The sequence below is a fragment of the Alosa sapidissima genome, chromosome 9, assembly GCF_018492685.1.
Source record: "Alosa sapidissima isolate fAloSap1 chromosome 9, fAloSap1.pri, whole genome shotgun sequence".
Taxonomy (NCBI): domain Eukaryota; kingdom Metazoa; phylum Chordata; class Actinopteri; order Clupeiformes; family Clupeidae; genus Alosa; species Alosa sapidissima.
The window spans coordinates 18,049,456-18,072,832 of NC_055965.1; the positions used below are offsets into that span (position 1 = coordinate 18,049,456).

Consider the following 23,377-nt stretch of genomic DNA (forward strand, 5'->3'; position numbering starts at 1 on the left):
CTTAATCCAACTGATGTGAAGAACTGCAGACCTGTCTCCCTTCCCCCTTTCTTATCAAAGAGTTTGGAGAAAGTGGTCTTCAAGCAAGTCTGTGACTTCCTATATCAGAACAACCTGCTAGACCCTATGCAGTCTGGTTTCAAGAGTGGTCATTCTACTGAAACTGCTCTGGCAGTGGCACAATTACACAACATCCCTGCTGTCTGTCTCACTGCCAGGGCCGGAGTGGGGCCACTTTTCAGCCCGGGAGTTTCAGGGCCAAGACCGGCCCAATTTTTTAGTGGTGGTAGAAAATTGTATAAATAAGGCAACATTTCAGCTCTTATCCTGTATTTTATTATAGGCTACCAGTATTCCACTATTCCACAAGGATAGGTTGATAAGTTAACAAAAACAGGAAGAAAGAAATAAAGCATTTGAAATGTATCCCACAATTCCACTAAGAGGCATATTGAACTACTGTATTCTTTTCTTTTTTCGGCATGGGTCGGCTATCATGTTGTTGTTTGGTGATTTGCTACTTTACTACACCCACTTCTGAGCAAACAAGGCACATTGATCATGTAGCCTACTGCTGTCATATAGCCTACTGCTCTTTCTTACATAAAATAACTTTAATTCATATGGTTAAGTCATGGTATGTAGTCATAGCTAATTTCGGGCTCTTCATTTTCAGCGGGGGACTGGCTGATCTGCTGCTCGTAGGCTACTTTTGTTTTTATGCCTAGGCTATACACAGATCAAGCTTGAGTTGTGTTATCACTATTTGCATAATATTTGCAAAGTCTATGAATCGCCATATTGGATGATACAAAAAGGCTAATTCATTTAATATGTTACTTGCGAATAGGTTGACAACGCAACGTCCAGTAGGTTATTAGCCCAATTACGGCGTTATAATCATGGCTATCTCTCTTTACCAGTTGCCACTTATGTCTGTCCTCTTCAAAAAAAATTGGAAGTTTGGCACATTTGGCAGCATTTTCTTCCAATACTTTTCGTCTTTTTTTCCTGGCCTTTTCAGTCCCTCATGGCGTCTTTCTACCATCCATCCTCCCTGACGCTTATCACTACGGTAGGGCCGGCCCGGCTGGTAGGCTATCTGAGAAAACTTTTTAGGAAAGACGGGCAAAGATATGGACCCAACCAGTTAACTTTTCTTGGGAGGGAGAACAACCCATGCAGAGGCTGCGGTGTTAGGCATAGAATGCGAACGTGTGTAGCCAACTTTAAGAGAAGATAGATTTACGTGACAAATGTCAATATTTTTCCCTCGACCGGCCCAAAAGTGAAGCGGCCCACCGGGAATTCTCCCGATTACCCACTCCGGGCCTGCTCACTGCAGACATGTGGACTTCTTTGACGATGGACTCATATCTGGGAGTCACCTGCCACTACACAGATGCCAACAGAAATCTGGGATCAGTTCTCCTGGGAGTGGCAAAATTTCCTGAAGCCCACACCGCTGACAACATCAAAGACCTCATCACTGACTGGGGACTCACTGGAATGGTGACTACAATAGTGACCGACAATGCGGCCAAAATGGTAGCAGCCACTGAAAAGCTGCTACGCCATCTACCATGCTTTGCCCATACTCTTAACCTCATTGTCAAAAAGGCAGTTGAAGAACATGAGGCATTGACAGAAATTCGAACCAGAGCAAGGAGGGTGGTAACTTATTTTAGGAGTAGTTCAAAGGCCAATGATAAACTTATCCTTGCACAGGAAAGGATGGGTAGGCAGCCCCTGAAGCTTGTGCAGGAAGTTGAAACCAGATGGAATAGCACCCATGACATGCTGCAAAGACTCCTCGACCTCCGAGAGCCTGTTGGTGCTGCCTTGGCCAGTCTGTCTAGTGACATCATGCCACTTTCAAGTGTTGACTTTGAGGTCATCTTGCAAAGCCTGGAAGTGCTGGCACCCTTTAAACATGCCACAACAGAGCTCTCTGAGGAGAAGAGGGTGTCAGCTTCCAAGGTTATTCCAATAATCAGAATGATTCAGCACAAAGTGGCTGAAAAAACAGGCCTGGCAACCAACCCAGCAGCTGTATCCTTAGGGATCTGCAGCAGTACACCATCAGACAATGTCAGAATGTGGAGTCAATCCGTATTTTAGCTCTAGTGACGTTCCAGGTGATTCTCTGGGGCAGGAAGGACCAGATATGGGCCTTTCCAGGTTACTTCCTCTTGGTCCCCCTGGAAGTGCTCTATGTCGCCATCTGCTGGTCAGCAAGCCTCATGACACCTATTCCTGTCATTGTTGTCCCTTTAGTAAATCTGTTTCACATCTGATGATTTGATTAGTTTACAGGATATGATGAAGTCCAGTAGACCTGCTGCTGAGGAACCAAACACTGACTGTGTATTGGGTAAGATCACTTTACAGACGTCTTTTGTGCCCATGTGCATGATGGTACAGTCTTAATGTTCATCAATATGTATTCCAATGTATGTACACAGCCTTACCGTTAATGTATGTATTCCAATGTGCAAGTATAAGTAATAGCCTAAGTAAAAGTAAGACATGTTCATATACATGGGCAAGAAAATATTGTGTATGTGCAACACTTTTCATTCACAAATGCAAGAAAAAGTAGAATACTGTATGTGCCAGTTTTGTAATGTGTCTGCAAGCTTTCCTCATATGCGGCCTATAGGGGGCCCCTCACACCAGACCCTGTTCTGTCCACATGTAAAACTAGTGTGAACTGTATCCTGGACTTGTTTACTGGTGGACTCCTCACTTTACGAAGACACAAGGAGATGGATAAACTCAAGAACAGTTTCGTTTTAATCAAGCCCCAAGCACCACGTCTTTTTCCAATCAGCCTGTCACCTAGGCCTACTAGTTCTCTTATTCATGTGATATCAACATTCAGTCACAGTGATGAATATCCCTAGCCTAGAAATCTAGACGCGCCCCTAGCAAATTACATTTGCTGCCAGGGCTAGTCTAGCAACTCTCCGTTGGCTTGTGAGCTCCAGAAATCGAAACTCAATCAGGCCAATGAAATCGTGTATAGAATCGTTAGGTGAGCTTAACATAATGATTGATGGCAGAGTTGCAACGGTTTGGCTTGAATTCCCTGCTACTTGAAAACAAATAAGATGGATGTTGCTGTTGGCGAACAGTGTGACACGAGTTAAGCTTTTATTAAGTTGGCAAACGTTTGAACTAGCCAACTAGCTCCGCTGGTGGGAAACGCATGGGACTCATAGCGCTGCCGCTGTCCTATTGCGTGCAGAGGGAATTTGAAAGACAACTGATTATCCCGCCCCTCCGACTGAGCACTGCGAACGGTGAGTGCCCAGACCCTACATTTTAATGTGGGTCTGGCTCGTCAGGCTAGAATATCCCACATTACTGGCATTATAAAATTATTATTATTTCTAAATTCTGCCCTAGCGAGATATTCAGGAAATACAGCAAATGCTTAACCTTACTCTGCCGTTGTTTAAGCTGCATCATGACACCTGCACAACAAATCAGACGGGAACTCAGCCTGAGTCTACAGTTTGTTGGGTCTGACTGAGTCAGGGATAAAACTGAGCCATACTGAGCCACAAAAGCACACTTTACAAGGTTACAAGTTTATTTTTATTTATTTGCACAGCATGACAGATAAGACATGTAAATTATTTTTACAAGCATTTCTATCATTGAAGTGATCTCCACTTTTAAAGCAACATAATGTTAATTATGTTAATTTCACTGCTGGTTATGCTCCAGGAAGTCGTAAAATGGGGGAGTTGAAATGGGAGAAATGAGCGTCCATGGGCTCCTTTCCAGGTGGGCCTACAGAGCTAATTGAAATGTACTATCAGGTTCATCTGGGTTCACCCAGGCTATGGGCCCTCTTGACCAGTTTTACCCAAGCTAGTAGACTAATGACAACTCTGCACAGTCTCCCCTACTGTGGTCCAGCCTGTCTCAGGAACATCCGCCCCTGGGAGACCTGTACAGAATGGAGAATGCAGGACATCCGCCCCAGAGTGACCCATACAGAATGTAAAACGCAAGACATCCGCCCCAGAGTGACCCATACAGAATGTAAAACGCAAGACATCCGCCCCAGAGTGACCCATACAGAATGTAAAACGCAAGACATCCGCCCCAGAGTGACCCATACAGAATGTAAAACGCAAGACATCTGCCCCAGAGTGACCCATACAGAATGGAGAATGCAGACCGGAGAATGACTCCGGCAGAGACTGCCTATTCTGCAGCGACCTTTTCCTGTCTTGTGGAGAATTATTCATCAATGGAGCAACGGAACAAAACAGAAATTTTGTCAAACCTTGAAAGGTGGAGCTACTAATTTGTCCTTGATACATAAAAATAACACCCAGAAGAAACCTTTCAACAGGGGTGCACCTGTACACAACATACTAATTCTAGTCAAACAACATGTGCTATTAGAGGTGCCCGGGGCACATACCAAGTTTGGTTGCGATAGGTGAAAGTGGTGCTAATTATAGTGCCCTTAGTGGTCAAATATCACCAGATGTATTGTGAGTCCTTAGGATGTGTCAACGTACCAAGTTTGGTGTCAATACAAGAAAGTCTTCCTAATTATAGCGCCCCTAGTGGTCAAAGTACACCAAATGTATTGTGCGTCCTCAGGATGGGGTCTCGAGTCCATATGCCGAGTTTGGTTTCTATATGTAAAAGTATTGCTGATATATGAGCCTACTTCCTGTGATTATAGCTCCCCCTAATGGTCAAAAGAGTCCAATGTATTGTGTGACCTCAGGATGGGGACCTCAAGTCCATGTACCAAGTTTGGTTTCTATATGTGAAAGCATTGCTGAGATATGAGCCTACTTCCTGTGATTATAGTGCCACACAGTGGTCAAAATTTACCAACTGTCTTTAGGCTTTGAATAAACAAACAACAATTTCGTATGCAAGATCCCAAATTGAAACGAGCAATACTCCCGAATGAAAGGAAGTTTCAGAATGCATGAAAAGCGTAACCAGCTACAGACAACGAGTAGTAGACAGAGCATGATGTCAAGGCTACCAGTGACTATTTTTGCAAATTTCATATGATGATGCATTATTCCATAAAATGGTTTGTCAAATTGTTCAGTAAGCTAAACATGTAAGGGATAACAGCCGCCAAGGTGTCCTGTTATACGGAATTAATGGACGAGGGCGAGGGGCAAAGAACTCCCCGACGCGCAGCGGAGTTGCCTCCGCCCGAGTCCATTAATTCCGTATAACAGGACACCTCGGCGGCTGTTATCCCTTACATGTTTAGCTTACTGAACAATTTGACAAACCAGTCTTTAATCAAGGCCCATTTGGACATGTCAGTTATTTGCACCACTGGTTGGTTGTAAAACAGCATTTCGTTTCAGACTACTGTTACTTAATTTGTGCATTAACAATAACATTTCAGACTACTGTTACTTAATTTGTGCATTGACAATAAAGTATTACATGAACTAAAGATGACTAAAATCTTATGTAGAAGAAGAAACATTCACAAAAAATCCATCCATCCAAAAATGACCTTTGTTTTTGATAGCTGTTGAAAATGGCATGGAACTGACAGAGATGTTTTTGTTTATAAATAAATAAATAAATAAATAAATAACATTATGCTGATACCTTTTGCTTTTCCCAAATACAATGTAGCCTACAGGTGTAAGTGACCTTTCATCAATCCAGTTGCAATGGATGAACTGTGATGAATTGCCCTACTTGTGATTGTTTAGAGATTTTAAAGGTTTTATAACAATGCTACATCTTCTTTGGCTATTCTACAATCTATTTACCTTTTCAGCACCAGTAGGCTACTTTCTGTGCAGCCGCACACACACACTCAGGCATGCCAAACAAGCATACACAAAAGTTTCAAGAGTGGGGGATGGAGTAAAATATGGAGACAAATTGAAGTGTGATATATTTTCGCGGAACGGATGTACAGGACTGAGCGGCGGTCATATTTTGTACCGCTATGCGGTACATCTAGTTATTGATTGCTTAGCTGGAATGAAGTTTTCCCCTATCATCCTATATTTTTTTTAAGCGTTCCTGCAGGCATGTAATGGGTCTACAGGTTTTCTACAGGACTAGCATGTTTGAACGGGCACTGCACTAGTGTATAGATAAAACAGATAATGTAGTTACTAAGGTGTTACTGATAAGACAAAATATGTTTGCTAACAACCTTTTTTTCCATGACTAAGACGAGATATATATTTGATAACGAAACTGTGATGAAAAATAGGCTATATTTGTTTTCGTTAACGAGACAAGACGGAACTAAAATGTTACCTTCTGGACTATGGGCATTGGAAATATATCTAGTGTGACATGTTTGTTCATTTCGCACCTTCACCTGACTTGTCTTTCTGCTCCGCTTGGCTGATGTTCTTCGCCGCCCTGATTGCCGATTTCATCGCTGACTCAATCCAGGCGTGAGGGAGGGTCGTGTGCTCCCCGGCAAAGTGCACCCTGCCTTCGCTCCGGAAGAGCTCCTCGGCGTACTCCAGGTGTTGGTACGGCGTGAACAGAGCGAAGGCGCCCATGCTGTAAGGATCTGCACTCCAGCGTTTCACCACCACGCCGGTGCAGAGAGACCTTACGTAGTCGCCGTGGATCTGCGCCAAATCTCTCAGGACCAACTCTTTGATGTCCTCATCGCTCGCGGCCAGGAAGAGGAGAGACTCATCAGACCAGGTGTAGGAAGCCAGGAGGACGCCGATCTTGTCGTTTCTTGGGAAACTGTGGCTGGGGTAATAGATGTAACGAGAGGGTCGGTCTGTGATGCTCTTACCTCCATGGATGCCGTCGTTCTTCTCCCAGAACTTCTCGCTGAAGGTAAGGATGATTTTAGTCGAGCTGTCATAGTGGACTGTCCTCAGGGCCTCCATCTTTGGGATGGACAGAGGTGGATCGAAGTCCATGAAAAGGGCTGCTTTGGTTGTGGTTGTGACAAGGACAAAATCGGCTTGAAGGTCAGTGAGTGTAGACTGCTGATCTTTCTGATATGAGACAATGACTCCATCATCTGATTGACTGATACGTTTGACCTTGGAGTTCAGGCGAATGGATTCATGAAGATATTCTTCCAAAGCTTTGGGAAGAAGGTCCGCCCCACCTACCACTTCATAGTACCTTCAAAACAAAAGGACCAACAGTATATAATTGTAGTTACTTTTCAACTCTTGCCAAGCACACAATAAATTAGAAGAGGTGAAACCAAACGTAAAGCTGCAGTTGGCAAGATTTCTTTGATCATATTCACTGAAACCGACACTATGCTCCGACAGAACAACATAATAAATCAGCCGGTTTTAGGAAAAAAAACACACTTCTACCTCCACCTATAGCCTGTTATTTGTTTTGCAAAAAGCCATAGCTCCCGGTTTTTCTGGTCCAATCAGAGCAGGGCTGTGTGAGATCTGACTATCAATCACAGTATGATGCAGTCTGGTGCGTACTGATGAGCAAAAACTCGATGAGAGGGTGCTCGGTGGTAGTGGGGGAGGGGCACGAGAGTTGTAAACATTCAAAATTTTGGCTAAGTCCCCTCAATCTGTCAGACTTGCTAACTGCAGCTTTAAGTTATGTAAAAATAAGTTTGTGTTTAAAGGAGAAATCTGGCAATTTTTCACATAGATCACGTCTCTCGAGGTCACGACTACTGTTGAAAACCCCCCGAAAACAATCGGTTTTACCTAGCTCGAGTTGCTGCAGCCAACAGTTAGAGCTTACAGGTAGGTACAGCGCTACACACTGAGAGCATGTTCATGAGTCCCCATGTTCATGCCCCCAGAGTGTAGTGCTGTAGCTGCCTGGCTGCTTTAGCTGTCATCTTGCCAGTAGCCTAATTTATTGGTCACACATTACTATACACTATTTAACATGCTATTTATGTCAATAGCCTATTGTTGTGTACACACAATTAACAAAAACAATTTATCTACACACTGCTAGGAAACAGTAAGGGGGGCTACTATTATGAAGTTAGAGACTAGCAGTGTTGGTTGTTATGGAAACAGCTGCATGATGTTATGTGAGCATGCAATGTAGTGTGAGTGAAAAGTAAAAGTGTAACACATTCTGTGTGTCTCTAATAATGCCTATGAATCCGTATGAATTCCGTGTGTCTCTAGTAATGCCTATATGAATATGAATATTAATGTAATTATGTTGGTATACCAGACATTTTGCCGAACAATTAGATGTACCAGCTAAACTCTGACACATGAAGGCTATTAAGCACACCAACAAAGGTGAGCTAGGTAAAATGTTTTCTCATCAACAAGTGCATGTTGAATGCTACATGTTATGATGTCCTTTGACCAGGGCTAAGTTCAAGTTGGTATTGCGTGGTAGAGTGCCTTGAACCTATGAGTCCTTCAGTTCCAGTAATGAAAATGTAGTGGTCTCTCATTCCACTGATGCTGTGAGATGTTTCTTTGAACTCTACTGTGAAAGCAGCCATTTGAAATAACTGCCAGGCCTTACTTGATGTCATCTGCGATGTCGGACTGGTCATAGATCATCTCACTCAGTGCTGTGTACATAAGGCTCTGCTCGTTGAGCAGGTCTCCAATCATCCTAATGGCCCCAGGACTTAGTCCACCCACTTCTTTCAAATACTCCTATTAAACAAGCATTGTATATTATGTAGTCATGGTAGACAAAGAAGAAATCAATGTATTTTTTGGATACAGTTGTATGCATCATGTACAAACCATCTTGTATGTATCATGGAATCTTGTGTATACCATATGCTAATATGTTCTGTCCCCACCAATCCAGCCACTCATTCCTCCAACCCACACCCACACTCTCTCTTTCTTGATCTGTTGACCAGATCGGTCAGAAGCTGAAGGTTTTTCCCCAACTGCTTTGTATGAGCTCTTTCAATTGTTTAGGTTACTCTAAGTGCCTTGACAAAATGTATATTGTTAATGGTATAATAGGCTATAATATACATAATCTGAAATGAATTATTGATATATTGACATTGATCTTTACCTTCACAGAATAGTGGTCAAATTCTTCCACTGCAGCTCTCCAGCCATTTGCACTCACCTTATCTTTTACCTACAGAAAAAGAACACAAAGGATTCACACCAGTATGTTTTAACAGTTTTACAGTCATTGTTTTTTTACCTGCTAATGTCTGCCAGTAGCACACACCTCTCCCATGCAGACTTACCGTCTGTAATGCCTGCTGTAGCAGTTCATCAGCGGTTTTATTCATCTCTTCTGGTGACAGGTCGTATTTCAGGATGTTTGGGTCGTCTTTTACCTCAGATGTCTTCCGTGGTGGTCCTCCATTCACCAGGTAATAGGTTTTGTCGTCATCCATAACAAATTCACTGAGTGTGAGGTTCAGTTCCTTAGCAAGCCAGAGGGCGATACTGTTGAGAGGCATAGTTAGTCTGAGACTGTGAAGTCCCCCGAGGCAGCGGACTAAATCTAATTTTCACTGTAATCAGGAGCAGGTCTATTACTATTATATATATATATATTTCTACTCACCGGTGAAAGTTTGGTATCCTCATGGCCCCCAGATCAGCATACCAGCCCTCTTCATCATTCCTGTAGGTCTCCACCCGTCCTCCAACTCTCCCACTGGCCTCTAATATGGTTACCTTCATACAACACGGCATGAAGGGTTAGTTACAACACCTCTAATATGGTTACCTTTATACAACACGGCATGAAGTGTTAGTTACAACACCTCTAATGTGGTTACCTTTACACAACACGGCATGAAGGGTTAGTTACTGTACAACACCTCTAATGTGGTTACCTTCATACAATACAGCACGAAGGGTTAGTTACTGTACAACACCTCTAATGTGGTTACCTTCATACAATACAGCACGAAGGGTTAGTTACTGTACAACACCTCTAATGTGGTTACCTTTACACAACACGGCATGAAGGGTTAGTTACAACGCCTCTAATGTGGTTACACAACACGGCACAAAGGGTTAGTTACAACGCCTCTAATGTGGTTACCTTTACACAACACGGCACGAAGGGTTAGTTACAACGCCTCTAATGTGGTTACCTTTACACAACACGGCACGAAGGGTTAGTTACAACGCCTCTAATGTGGTTACCTTTACACAACACGGCACGAAGGGTTAGTTACAACGCCTCTAATGTAGTTACCTTTACACAACACGGCACGAAGGGTTAGTTACAACGCCTCTAATGTGGTTACCTTTATACAACACGGCACGAAGGGTTAGTTACAACACCTCTACGGTTACCTTTACACAACACGGCATAAAGGGTTGGTTACAATACCTCTAATGTGGTTACCTTTACACAACACGGCATGAAGGGTTAGTTACAACACCTCTAATGTGGTTACCTTTACACAACACGGCATGAAGGGTTACAATACCTCTAATATGGTTACCTTTATACAACACAACATTAGTTTAGGATTAGGGTAAGTTGCAACCCCAGAGTTAGAGTTACAACCCTATATTTTGCATTACTTACAAACTTGTGGTTAGATTGGGTCAAAGTATGATGCATATAAAATACAAATTATGTGAAGAATTATTACTATTATTGTTTATATAATAATAATAATAATAATAATAATAATTATTATTATTATTATTATTATATTAACACAATTAAGACAAAGAAGACATTTGGTTTTTCCTTTCTACGAAACAGATCAGTCTGTTACATGTAGCATACCTCATGTCTTGCATCTTTAAGTAACTTGGCGGCTGTCAGGCCAGCCATGCCGGCTCCAACGATGGCAACATGGTGAGGTGTGGTTGTGGGGGGGAGGCCCTTCTTCATAGTCTCAAACAGCTCGTTATGGTCCTTATCTTCCAAAAAATCAGCCAGGTTGATGGGACATGAAGCAGGACCGGAACACATGACTGCAAACACAAATTGGGAAAAACATAAAGTCAAAGTCAAAGTCAAGTCAAAGTCAAAGTCAAAGTCAAAGTCAGCTTTATTGTCAATTTCTTCACATGTTCCAGACATACAAAGAGATCGAAATTACGTTTCTCACTATCCCACGGTGAAGACAAGACATATTTTTCCAATTTAAGTCCACAGACAAACATAACATTCAAGTAAACAAAAAAGTAAGTAAATAAGTAAATAAGAGGGCACATATAATAATGAAAAAATAAGAGCAGCAAAATTTGGTTGAAATTGTGCATAGACAGTCAATAAAATACTAGTGCAAAGTCAGGCCAATAAAAGGCTTGGGTAGTTCTGTTTGACCTAAGTAATAAAGAAAGTGGCATAGTGGTGCAAGTTATGTAAGAGCAGCAGAAGTGTTGTGTTTTCAGGACAACAACACCAAGTTGTAAAGTGTACAAGTGTGCAGTGTGCAAGTGGAGTAGTGCAGGCGGCCATTGTGGGTCCAATGTCCAGGATGTTATGTAGCTGAGGGTGGAGGGGGGAGAGGAGGGAGAGAGTTCAGCATCCTTACAGCTTGGTGTATGAAGCTGTTGGTGAGTCTGGTAGTGCGGGAGCGCAGGCTTCTGTACCTCTTCCCAGAGGGCAGTAGATCAAACAGATTGTGAGCGGGGTGACTTGCATCACTCACAATTTTGGTTGCCTTGCGGGTGAGGTGGGTGGTGTAAATGTCCTTCAGGGAGGGGAGTGAAGCACCAATGATCCTTCCAGCTGTGTTCACTATGCGCTGCAGGGCTTTCCTGTTGTATTCAGTGCAGCTTCCGCCCCACACAGCGATACAGCTGGAGAGGATGCTCTCAATGGTGCCTCGGTAGAATGTGGTCATGATGGCTGGTGGAGCACTTGCTCGCCTGAGTTTCCGCAGGAAGTACAGGCGGCGCTGAGCTCTCTTCGCCAGTGATGCAGTGTTGGTGGTCCAGGAGAGGTCTTCACTGATGTGCACCCCCAGGAATTTGGTGCTGCTCGCTCTCTCCACCACAGCACCGTCGATGGTCAGTGGCAGGTGTTGGGTGTGACCTCTCCGGAAGTCAACAACAATCTCTTTGGTCTTGCTGACGTTCAGCAGGAGGTTGTTGTCCCTGCACCACGTGGTCAGATGGTCGACCTCCAACCTGTATTGAGTCTCGTCGCCCTTGGTGATGAGACCCACCAGAGTTGTGTCGTCAGCAAATTTCACTATGTGATTGTTGCTGTAGGTTGCAGTGCAGTCATGCGTCAGCAGGGTGAAGAGCAGCGGACTGAGCACGCAGCCTTGGGGGGCCCCTGTGCTCAGTGTGATGCTGCTTGAGGTATTGTTGCCAACACGTACTACTTGGGGCCTCTGACAGAGGAAGTCCAGTAGCCAGTTGCAGAGGTAGGTACTGAGTCCCAGTTTGTCAAGTTTGCAGATGAGTTGTTGTGGTATTATGGTGTTGAATGCAGAACTGAAGTCTATAAACAGCAATCTCACATATGAGTCTCTTTTTTCCAGGTGGGTGAGGGCTGGGTGGAGGGCAGAGCAGATTGCATCCTCTGTAGACCGTTTGGCTCGGTATGCAAACTGGAAGGGGTCCAGGGTGGGGGGGGGAGAATGGCTTTGATATGTGACATGACAAGCCGCTCAAAGCACTTCATGATGATGGGTGTCAGTGCCACAGGGCAGTAGTCATTGAAGCAGGATGGAGCAGTTTTCTTCGGCACAGGTATGATGGTGGCAGCTTTGAAACATGATGGGACGATGGCTTGCTTCAGGGAAGTGTTAAAGATGTCTGTGAAGACATCCTTAAGCTCCCCTGCGCAGTCCTTCAGCGCACGACCTGGGATGTTGTCTGGACCTGTTGCCTTACGGGTGTTGATAGCAGCAAGTGTCCTCTTCACGCTGTCGGCAGAGAGGCACAGGGGCTGCTCATGTAGAGGGGGATGGGTCTTCTGTGGGCAGGTGCTGTTTTGTGCTTCAAAGCGAGCAAAGAAGCGGTTCAGGTTGTTGAGCAGAGGGATGTTGCTCTCACAGCTCTGTGGCGCGGGCTTGTAGTCCGTGAGGGCCTGAATGCCCTGCCATAGGCTTTGTGCGTTCCTGCTGTCTTTGAAGTGGGTGGTTATCTTGTGAGTGTATTCCTTTTTTGCTTCCTTGATGCCACGGGACAGGTTGGCTCTCGCTGTTTTCATGCCAGCTTCATCCCCAGCTCTGTAGGCTTTGTCTCTGGCCCTCAGCAGCCTGAGGACATCCCCTGTCAGCCATGGCTTCCAGTTAGCCCGAGTGATGATGTCTTTTGTGTGGGTCACATCATCGATGCACTTGGTGATGTAAGAGGTTACAGTGTCTGTATACTCCTCTATGTCTGTCCGGTTGTTGTAAGTGGCTGCCTGCTTAAACATTTCCCAGTGTGTTGTGTCAAAGCAGTCTTGAAGAGCATCGGAGGCTCCCCCAGGCCACACTTTTACCTGCTTACGAACCGGTTTGTTCGCTTTTACCCTTTGTCTGTATGCGGGCATTAGCATAACAGTGATATGGTCTGAAAGTCCAATGTGGGGGAGGGGGGTGGCTTTGTATGCTCCTTTGTGTGTAGTGTAGACCAGGTCCAGGATGTTATCTCCTCTTGTTGGAAAATCAACATGCTGGTGTAGCTTTGGAAGTACAGTTTTGAGATCAGCATGGTTAAAATCTCCAGTGAAGATGGTGAAACCGTCTGGGTGTGCCGTCTGTTGTTCACTGACAGCCTGGTACAGTTCACTAAGAGCCGCGTTCTTATCGCTGTTGTTGTTGGTAGGCGGGATGTATACTGCGACTAGCAGAATCGCAGTAATTTCCCTTGGCAGGTAAAAAGGACGGCACTTCATGATCATAAACTCTGCCAGTGGTGAGCAGTGTTTGCATACTACTACAGTGTCCCGGCACCATTCGTCACGGATGTAAACACAGATTCCTCCTCCTCGTGATTTACCTCCCTTTACAATGGCCCTGTCTGCTCGATAGCATGCTAGCTGCTCCAGTTGTACAGCAGAGTCCGGAATGTTGTCATTTAACCAAGTCTCAGTGAAGACGAGCACACAGCAGTTACTTACTGTCCGGTTCGTTGATCTCAGCAGTCGTATGTGATCCATTTTGTTGTCCAGTGATCGTACATTTGCCAGGAGAATGGATGGTATGGCTGGGCGAGTTGGGCTGGCCGCTAGCCTGGCCCGGACGCCTCCGCGCTTGCCCCTCTTCTGCTTCCTCGCACACCGCTTCCGACGCTTTCTTTCCGGGGGAGGAGTAGCAGGCGAGTCCGGTGTTGTTGCAGGCCGGAGTAGTCCGAGTTCCTTTAGCGTCTCTGTTGCAAAGTCCAGAACGCTGCAAAACTTGCTTTTGCAGATGTCAATTTAAAAACTGCCTGCTGTACTTGTAGTACGACGTAGTAAGACGAGACGAACACGTAAGACTTTCGGACAAACACTTTTTAAACGAACAAAACACCGTACGGTTGGGACAGAGAGAGGTCGCTGCGTGTGTACGCGCCGCCATCTTGGATTAGCCGCCACTCAAATATACATAATTAATACGGTAATACTTTAGTTTAGGGATCTTAGACTGACATGACACTGTCATAAAGTGACATGACACTGTCATAACCCTAACACTAACCCTAACCTCATGACAAAAACTGAATAACACTTGACAGAAACGAGAGACAGACGCGTTACAGCATGTCATAAACGTTTATGACTTGTTTATAATGTTTATGACATGTTCATGACAGTGTCATGTCACTTTTATGTAGATACCTTCAAGTAAAGTGTAACCATTAATACTATTCCACCTTGGAGGCTTAATCCATTTAATCATAATTTGTCAGATTAGACAAACAAAACGTAGATGGGTGATGAATAATAATAAAAAAAAATGTAACCAGAATCAGATTCTCCAAACCACTGGACTATAGGGCAGAAAACCAATATCCCATTCCATGTGTGCCTCCCCTCGGATGGGCAATATTTCTGATACATGTATTTAAAATAAGAATATAAAATACAAAATATAATTTTGTAATTTGTATTTGATTGGGATGATGGAAATGCCTTGATATTTTGTATCAAAACACTTCAGTGTTTTGTATTTTTAAAAATATGTACTAAAATATTTTCTGAGACATAGCGTTATGACATCATACCCTGTATAAAATTAAAAGTTAGGGCTGTCCAATTTATCCCTATTGCGTCCTTCTGTCCTCTGCCTCTTCCGCCTCCCGAATATATGGGGGGAGCTGTTTTATATATCTCCATAGAGCAGGGCATCACACGGTTTCAAAGAAATCCTTTAGTGTTTAAAGTAAATCCGGAAGGAGTGGTGGATTTGATGATGATAGCAAACATAGCCTATACTGACAGGAGAGAAAGTGGATTAAGACCATTATTAAAAAATTAAAAGTCAGGGCTATCCAATTTATCATTATTACTGGAGGCACAACAAGTTACATTTTGGACCTCGGTATTCCTAAAACCCTGCTTACGGCAATGATAGTCACAGAGTATTATAATGTGAATTGAAGATGAACTGATATGTATGGAATGACAGTAAGACCCTTTCTATTCTGCAATACTTACTCTATGGAGCCATTAGCGCATTAATCTAGGTCTGTTTCAGAATTCTGTAATATCCTATGTCAGCAACAGAGGCGTACATCTCTGAGGCTACTTAACAAATTACACTATTAACACTTAACAAAGTACTTACTCTTCCTGACGCTCTGGCATAGAGCCATGGTAGAGAACGGAGAGGCCATGGGCACAAACACTAAATAGGAGAGCTAGAGAGAAGAGAGATAGAGAAAAGAGAGAGGGAGAGAGACACATTGCAATGCCAATTTCCTCATTGGTGAAGAAGACTTGCTCAACGCATCATAGAGACGGTACACCCAATTAAACATTTCCCTCCAACCCATTCCTCTTTCATGGGCCAACAAAATATAGATGTTTATGCACACATATCAATTGTACGTGCATTTGAATATTTGAATATCACATACACACACACACACACGCACACACACACGCACACTTTAACCATTTATTATTATCCACATAAAAAATGGTACAGAGACACAAATATTAGAGGTAAAACACATGTGCAAACTTGTGGATCAGTGGCATATACAGCTGGTCTTCACAATATTATTGAATAAAAATAATACTCAGTTCCTAAGGGTAGTGAGTAGCATCGGAAAAGTCCCTCTTATAAGGAAAAGCCTGGGACATTTGTGCAGTCGTAATAATGAGAAACCTTTCATTAATCTCCCCCACAACATAAGCTTAACACAAAGCCAAAGGATGTCTCACAGGTGGCACCAAATCCGACAATGAGATGTATTTGAGCTACAACCTTTCAGCTTGCTGTCCTATATATAGCAATCACACAGTAGTCAGAAATTGCCATGCACTGTAATAACAATGATATTAACAAAATGTAAAAAATATCAACAATGCAAACTTTATAAAAAAATCATTGACTTAATACTCATAAGCTGTGTCATCCATTATCCCTACATAACAACAATTTCATCAGGGCTCCACATTACATGCAAAATTCCTAAATGTGTGAGTTCCTTACCTCTGGTATGCTGATGTATTGCGTCCTTCTGTCCTCTACCTCTTCCGACTCCCGAATAGATGGGGGGAGCTGTTTTATACATCTCCATAGAGCAGGGCATCACATGGTTTCAAAGAAATCCTTTAGTGTTTAAAGTAAATCCGGAAGGAGTGGTGGATTTGATGATGATAGCAAACATAGCCTATACTGACAGGAGAGAAAGTGGATTAAGACCATTATTAAAAAGGCCCTCTTTCTCTTTTCTTTTCTTATTTTTTTCATAGTCTAATGGTATATCTGTCATCAACAAACCTCTTCATTTTGTTTTTTGCTGCCGTTATCCATCATGAAAGGTTAAAGTTAACCGTTTACTTTACTTTTTGTGGTTCACCAAATCTGTTTTGCTGTGTGTTGGAGCATTCAGGAGAACAAATTGGCTTCCCTAAACGTTTGTGCACTGACTATTAAAACCTTTGAGGTTCTGCATTAATACTCCGTTTTAAAAGGTTATCAATATGGTAACAATTCAGTCTCAAAATGGGTTGTATCGTTTCACACACAATACGTAAATAATTTCGGCAGTTGCAAATCATATTCAGTTAGGCTACATGACATGATACACACAATAGGTAGGCCTACAATGTAAAAAAAAAAAGTAAATCAGGTTTCTCGGCCAAGTATACTTGCGTATACAAGGAATTCGGTCTCTGCATTTACCCCATCCATGAATTAGTGAACACACAGAGCACACAGTGAACACACAGTGAGGTGAAGCACACACTAACCCGGAGCAGTGAGCTGCCTTGCTACAGCGGCACTCGGGGAGCAGTGAGGGGTCAGATGCCTTGCTCAAGGGCTCTTCAGCCATTTCTACTGGTCGGGGATCGAACTGGCAACCCTCCGGTTACAAGCCCGAAGCCCTAACCAGTAGGTCATGACTGATCGCAGGGTGGCGCAAAAATCTTTGTAGGCCTACCTGCAGAAAAGGTTTATAGGACAGTGGACAAGGTTTGTAGGTATGACAACATTATGTAGGACAGCCTATGGTGAACAATGATTTAACTGTAGCCTAATATATTTGTAATTGTTAGATAGCCTATACCTTTTAGTCTGTAGGCTACTTGGAAAATAGATTTGAAGACTTATTTGTAATATTGACAATTGAGCTAGCCTACTTGTGCAAATCATTATCACAATTACAAATATTTTTTTACATATATTTTAGGGCTGTCAAAATAACTGATTAATTTTGATTAATTAATTTGAAAAAAATAACTGATTAAAAAAATGAGTGCAGATTAATCGATTCCGTATGATCTTTGACCCCGAGCCGTTCTAGTCAGTAAAAATTAGACTGTAAAATGAAGGAGAGAGAAGAAAACGTGCTGCCTGGATCATTGATTGGAACATTTACTTTTAAAAAACGGCCTGATGGTGTTGATAAAAATAAAGTGTTGAAAATAAAGTCCTCTGCAATGTCTGCAGCAAGGAATTTGCATATCACCGGAGTTCATCAACTCTATAGTCGCACATCGGTGCAAAGAAATCAGTGTTGACATTGAGAGGAGTGTTAATTTATTTTCATTGTGTATTGTGTATTAGGTCATATCATAGATTATTATGGCCATTATTTGAACAGTGAAAATAATAATAAAAGAGTTTTTGAACTTTAATGTCACTAATGCTGATTATTCAATGATTAATTTGAATTTAAATATTTAAAATACTTTCACAGCAAAAAATATATATGCGATTAATATAGATTAATTAATCACAGAGTATGTATTTAATTAGATTATTTTTTTTAATCGATTGACAGGCCTAATATAATTGTTACAAGTGTTGAACTAGGATACTAAACGCGTGGGACTGCACATTCAAACCATTAGCCTATTGTAGTCAGAGGGGACAAAGCCTATCTATACAATAAAATTAAACAGTTGTTTAATTATCCAGATGATAGCCTTTTAAACCGGTGAATTCATTTTATCAGATAGGCCTTTGTGTGTACATGTCACCGGCATTTTAGGAGGCTGTAACCGATAGTTTTTGTAACAAGGTTCCGAAGTGGGATATTTTTGAAACCGCCGGTTAACTTTTGGCGTGTAGAGCCGGCAATTTTATGACGACATAGCCCCTCCCCTCAACTCAGCCACCGCAGTCGAAATGACACGCTGCTTGTCAGAACAAACCAAACCATTGGTTTATCATATTAAAATGTTTTTTCTTTCCCATCATGATTTATGTGCACGATGTATCAACCTTTTGTGGCTAAGTTAGAAGCACACCGCTACCTTAACTTAGTTAAACATTAGCTTACTACAACCTATGACTAACGCATATTAATGTTTTCTCAGAGCCCATTTACGGAGAGCCGGTTCACTCCCTATTAAAGGAGAATTCCGGTGTGATATTGACCTAAAGTGTATCGAAACATGATACCGAGTGTGAACGTATGTCTCATAGCCCATCTCGGCTTGTCCCCTGCACTCCAAAATCTGGCGCTAGTTAGCCGATGCTACCAACATCTTTTTCAATAGTGGTGCTTCGGCATCGGGCTAGCCATGCAAATAAATCACTGTTTTACACCCATTTACGAGGCTCAATGTATCTCCACACTTCATTGGTAGACTTCCTAGGGCCCTGACATTTAAAACGAGACATTGAGAACTTTGAAAAAGCACTGGTAGTTTACTTACAAGACGATTTATACAGACAGTATCTTCACGAAGTTTAGCGTTTGCAGCCATCTTGAATTTAGTCACGATAAGTCGAGCAACGAGTAAGAATGAACAGCTATGATAAGGGATCAGATTCCAAAAATAATTCAGTGGAAATGCATGGATTCCAGTTGCTGCTACTGGAAGAAACTGGAATCCATGCATTTCCACTGAATTATTTTAAATAAAATTTATATAAAATTCTTCAACAGAAGGCCTCGAATGTTGTCTTGCGGAGCGCTTTGCTTCGCTTCTGTAATTTCGGCTTCATTGAAAATGAGGGCTTCCCTCAATGACCCTCCAAGAATAAATAAAGGTTGAATGAATGCAGGCTTGCCCAAAATAAAGGCATGTGGTTTGCGCAGCCTACAGTAAATAACAGACCTGCCAGAATGTGCGTTATGATGCTTTTGTACGAGCAAGATGTTTTTGGTACCCTACGCACACTGCATGTTCTTAAATAACAATGATCATCAGTAATATTCGACCATTAATTTGGGTAAATGGGCAAGTGTGACCACCTTGATTGGCTGATTATTGTAACGCGGGCATGATTCCAAACACCTCCCTTACAATGATGAGTGACAGGTCTCAGAATGCGTGCGCTAAACAAGGACGGAAGATTATGAATAACTGGGGCCGTAGGCTATTCACAAAGGCTTTTATCTTACTACTAGGAGTAGGCTACTCCTAAATCGCACTTAAAGATTTTAGATTGGAGTTTTCTCTTAAAAGTTATTCACAAAGCCTTTCAGACAACTCCTAAACTAGGAGTGAGTCTTCGTGGCTATGGATGACGTCATTACTCATGCACGAGCTTGACTGAAGTGACCACCTTGATTGGCTGACGATTGTAACGCGGGAATTCCAAACACCTCCCTTCCGATGATGACTGACAGGTGACAGGTCGGAGAATGCGTGCGCTACACAAGTAGTGTGAAGGACGGAAGATGATTAATAACTGAATAAAAAGGCCTAGCCTAAATGAATAAAGAGTAAGGCAAAACAAATAGCTTAGTAGCCTAATGAAACATAGGCCTATGGATTGATGCAGTAGCCTACCTTTGCAACATTTATTAAATTAATCTGTCACCATATCCCTAGGCTACGTTTGCAAAGAGGAGAACATTTTAATTTGATTCACAATGAAACGTTACATTTCATTTCCATGTTAACAATGAGTAGTTTGTGTTGTTGTTGGTGGCGTTATTGCATCCCTTTATGAATGCAAAATTGTTCCCTCGCAATTGGAAGCTCCTGTTGCGCATAGGCTATTTCAAAACATCGCAACGTAAAATGCCACAAAAAAGCTGTTTATGAATAGGTCTTAGTGAGTTAGGAGTCCTCTCGACTTAAGCTGTCCCAGAATTAGGTGCTACTTTTAGGTCTAAAATGCTTCGTGAATTACTTTTTGTGAAAAAATTAGGAGTCCTAAAGTTAGGAGTGACACGCCCATTATTTTTAGGAGTTGCTCCTAAATTCGCCAGTTAGGAGCTACTTTTAGCCTTAAAATTCTTTGTGAATATGGCCCCTGAATAAAAAGGCCTAGCCTAAATGAATCAAGGCAAAACAAATAGCCTAGTAGCCCAATGAAACATACGGATTGATGTAGTATCTTGTAACATTATTAAATTATTCTGTTACTATGCCTACGTTTGCAAAAGAGAACATTTTAATTTGATTCACAATAATGTTACATTTAATTTACATGTTGACAATGACTAGCCTAGTTTTGGTTGTTGTTGGCGGCGTTATTGCATGTTAGTTATGCCTACAATGCAAAATTGCTTCCTCGCGATTGGAAGCTCCTGTAGCTGCATAGGATTTCAAAACCGCAGGTTTGTGAATAGGTCTGTGAGTAAGGAGTCCTCTTGACTTCTTTTAAGCTGTCAGAGGTGGGAAGGTGTGATTTTTTGGGGGAAGGGCCGGATTAACTGGGCACAATTGTCTGATGGCCCCCCTTCCCCCCAGCCAACGTGAATCGGGTGGTTAGTTAATAGGCCTATCGTGAAGATTTTTCCTGCCATCTAAGGCACGAGCGCATCTGTGAGGCCAAGCCTCACCAAGTAGCTCGTTTGTTTACAACTAACATTCCATTTAATTAAACTGCTTTATAGGCTATGCCGAAATAGTTTTCAACATTTTGAATATTAGTGTCGGGTGAATTGAAATGTTCTCAAAGTAGCCTTATGGCTGAAAGCTGCTTGGGACACCCACCCCCCTTCCTGCACTCATTGTTTCAAAAGGAGTAATTTTGGCTTTGTCAGAACTGAAGAGCTGTGGACGGCACGGCACGGTATGCCCAATGAAAATAAATTAACGCAACGCAACACAACACAACACAGACCCCGCTTCTCTCGCGTCAGTCACTGACATGAACGAAACACAGAACCCGCTTCTCTCACGGCAGTCACTGACAGTAACCTAGAATAAATGCATGGGGAAAAACACTTCCCCATGACAAAGACATCGTAAAACACTGAAAGTTAATATTTTGTCACTAGCAACATTCATCTGTCCTTTGTCAAATGTATTATGTTCCAAGTACCCTATGCGTAATTCTGCTTCATAAAGTTGAACAAATACATTTGCTTATTTCACAGAAAAATATAAATAGCCAGTCTACAGTGCAGAGTTGGTAAGTTATGGTAGGCCAACTTGCAGTGAACATACAAAGAGGGGAAATTATTTCTCTTGCAGCTGAGTAGCCTCAGGTGCGCACAATGGAGAAGTTTGCCTCGAACGTCGACTACTAGGCTGCAGCCTTCCATGCCGCGGTCCATCCCTCCAATGAGCGTCGTCAAACAGTAAACGTCATTGACAGCGCCACAGTTTGTCTGAAAGAGCGACAAGATACTTGAGGTTGGACGCTGTAAAAGCCGGCGTCTTTGGAGCTAACAGTGCTAAAATCAAGGATTTGACAATAAAAGAGTTACACATGTACACCGATGTTTGGTATTAATGTATCTTACAACCTATTAGCCTACTAGATCAATGGAAATGGGCCTGTGTTGCGCTGTATCAATGTTACGTTATATCCTCAGAAACAGACGATAAATAAAACGTAATTTCATGGATGTTTATGTATCTGATTAGTGGGCAGTTGTTTATTCGATGCTAATTGGATGTGATAATGATGTCGTATCTTTCTTGTCACTCAATCTGTGAAATTGTCACTCTGAGGTAAATTGCAGGAACGGAACACCCAGATCAATGCAGTGATTAATTTGACCATCATTCAAAAGGTAATTGACTTGTCAATGTAGCCTGAACAAGTGCAGACGTTACCTGTATGTTACTTACCTATGTGTTGATATTGTGTGTGATGGTGTGAACAAGCCCACGCCATTACACATACATCAGTTTGGGAAAGATAACATCTGATAACAACCCATAAACATAAGTTATTGTATTTCTAAGCATGTAAGTGACTGTAAACATCCTTGAATCCTCACTAGGGTAAGAAATGTAAATTTACAAAGACACCTCTGCCTTTTTGATATGTTAGTTATATATGTTTGATATGTTTAGATGACTGTAGAAAGGGAATTTGAGTTATCTCTGCCATTCATGCAACAGATCTACTGTAACATGGTTAGGCTATACTTCTCATTTCAAGCAGTGAGAATAACTAAAATGTTGCTTTTACAGACAAAGATCGTAGCCATTATTCTCAAACTATTTGCATTAAGTCTACACCACTGTAAGTGGAAGGAAAGGCAACCAGCAATGATGAGAACCATTTAAAGTCAACATACAATTTCACTATGGCTATATTTTACTATATTAAGTTGTGAGTGACCTTTGGCATTTGGGGCCTACATTGTCCCATGAGCCATAACTGCAACCATTATAGTGTTCTTTTAAGCCTAGCTCAGTCATTATGCCATACCACATCACCGCCTGCCGTGTAATGAGCTGCATTGAACACATGAAGATCTATTGAGAACACCAAATCCATATTTCCTGTTATTTTGGTGAAAGTAATGTAAATGTAGTGTAATGCCTTACAATTCAAGGACAGTAATATTGTAATGTAACAAATTACTTTGAGATGACAGTAACAAGTAATAAATAATGCATTACGCTTTTGAAGTAACTTGCCCAACACTGCTTACTGTATCTCCAATAAAGTTTGTTCATTTTGGACCATCTGATCTTTTTTCTG

At 42.2% G+C, this 23,377-nt stretch overlaps 1 protein-coding gene across 1 annotated transcript; it reads right to left on the reverse strand.

Moving 5' to 3' along the window:
* Window positions 1-6,000: 6,000 nt before the first annotated feature.
* On the reverse strand, window positions 6,001-16,818 carry LOC121718594 (L-amino-acid oxidase-like). The gene is made up of 9 exons (XM_042103650.1): window positions 16,802-16,818; window positions 16,511-16,691; window positions 15,638-15,710; window positions 10,705-10,895; window positions 9,517-9,629; window positions 9,191-9,395; window positions 9,007-9,075; window positions 8,491-8,627; window positions 6,001-7,134 (listed from the first exon to the last, which is right to left on the reverse strand). Exons 3-9 carry the CDS (start codon window positions 15,684-15,686, stop codon window positions 6,339-6,341), a joined length of 1,560 nt encoding a protein of 519 aa, XP_041959584.1. The 5' UTR covers window positions 15,687-15,710; window positions 16,511-16,691; window positions 16,802-16,818; the 3' UTR covers window positions 6,001-6,338.
* Window positions 16,819-23,377: the final 6,559 nt, after the last annotated feature.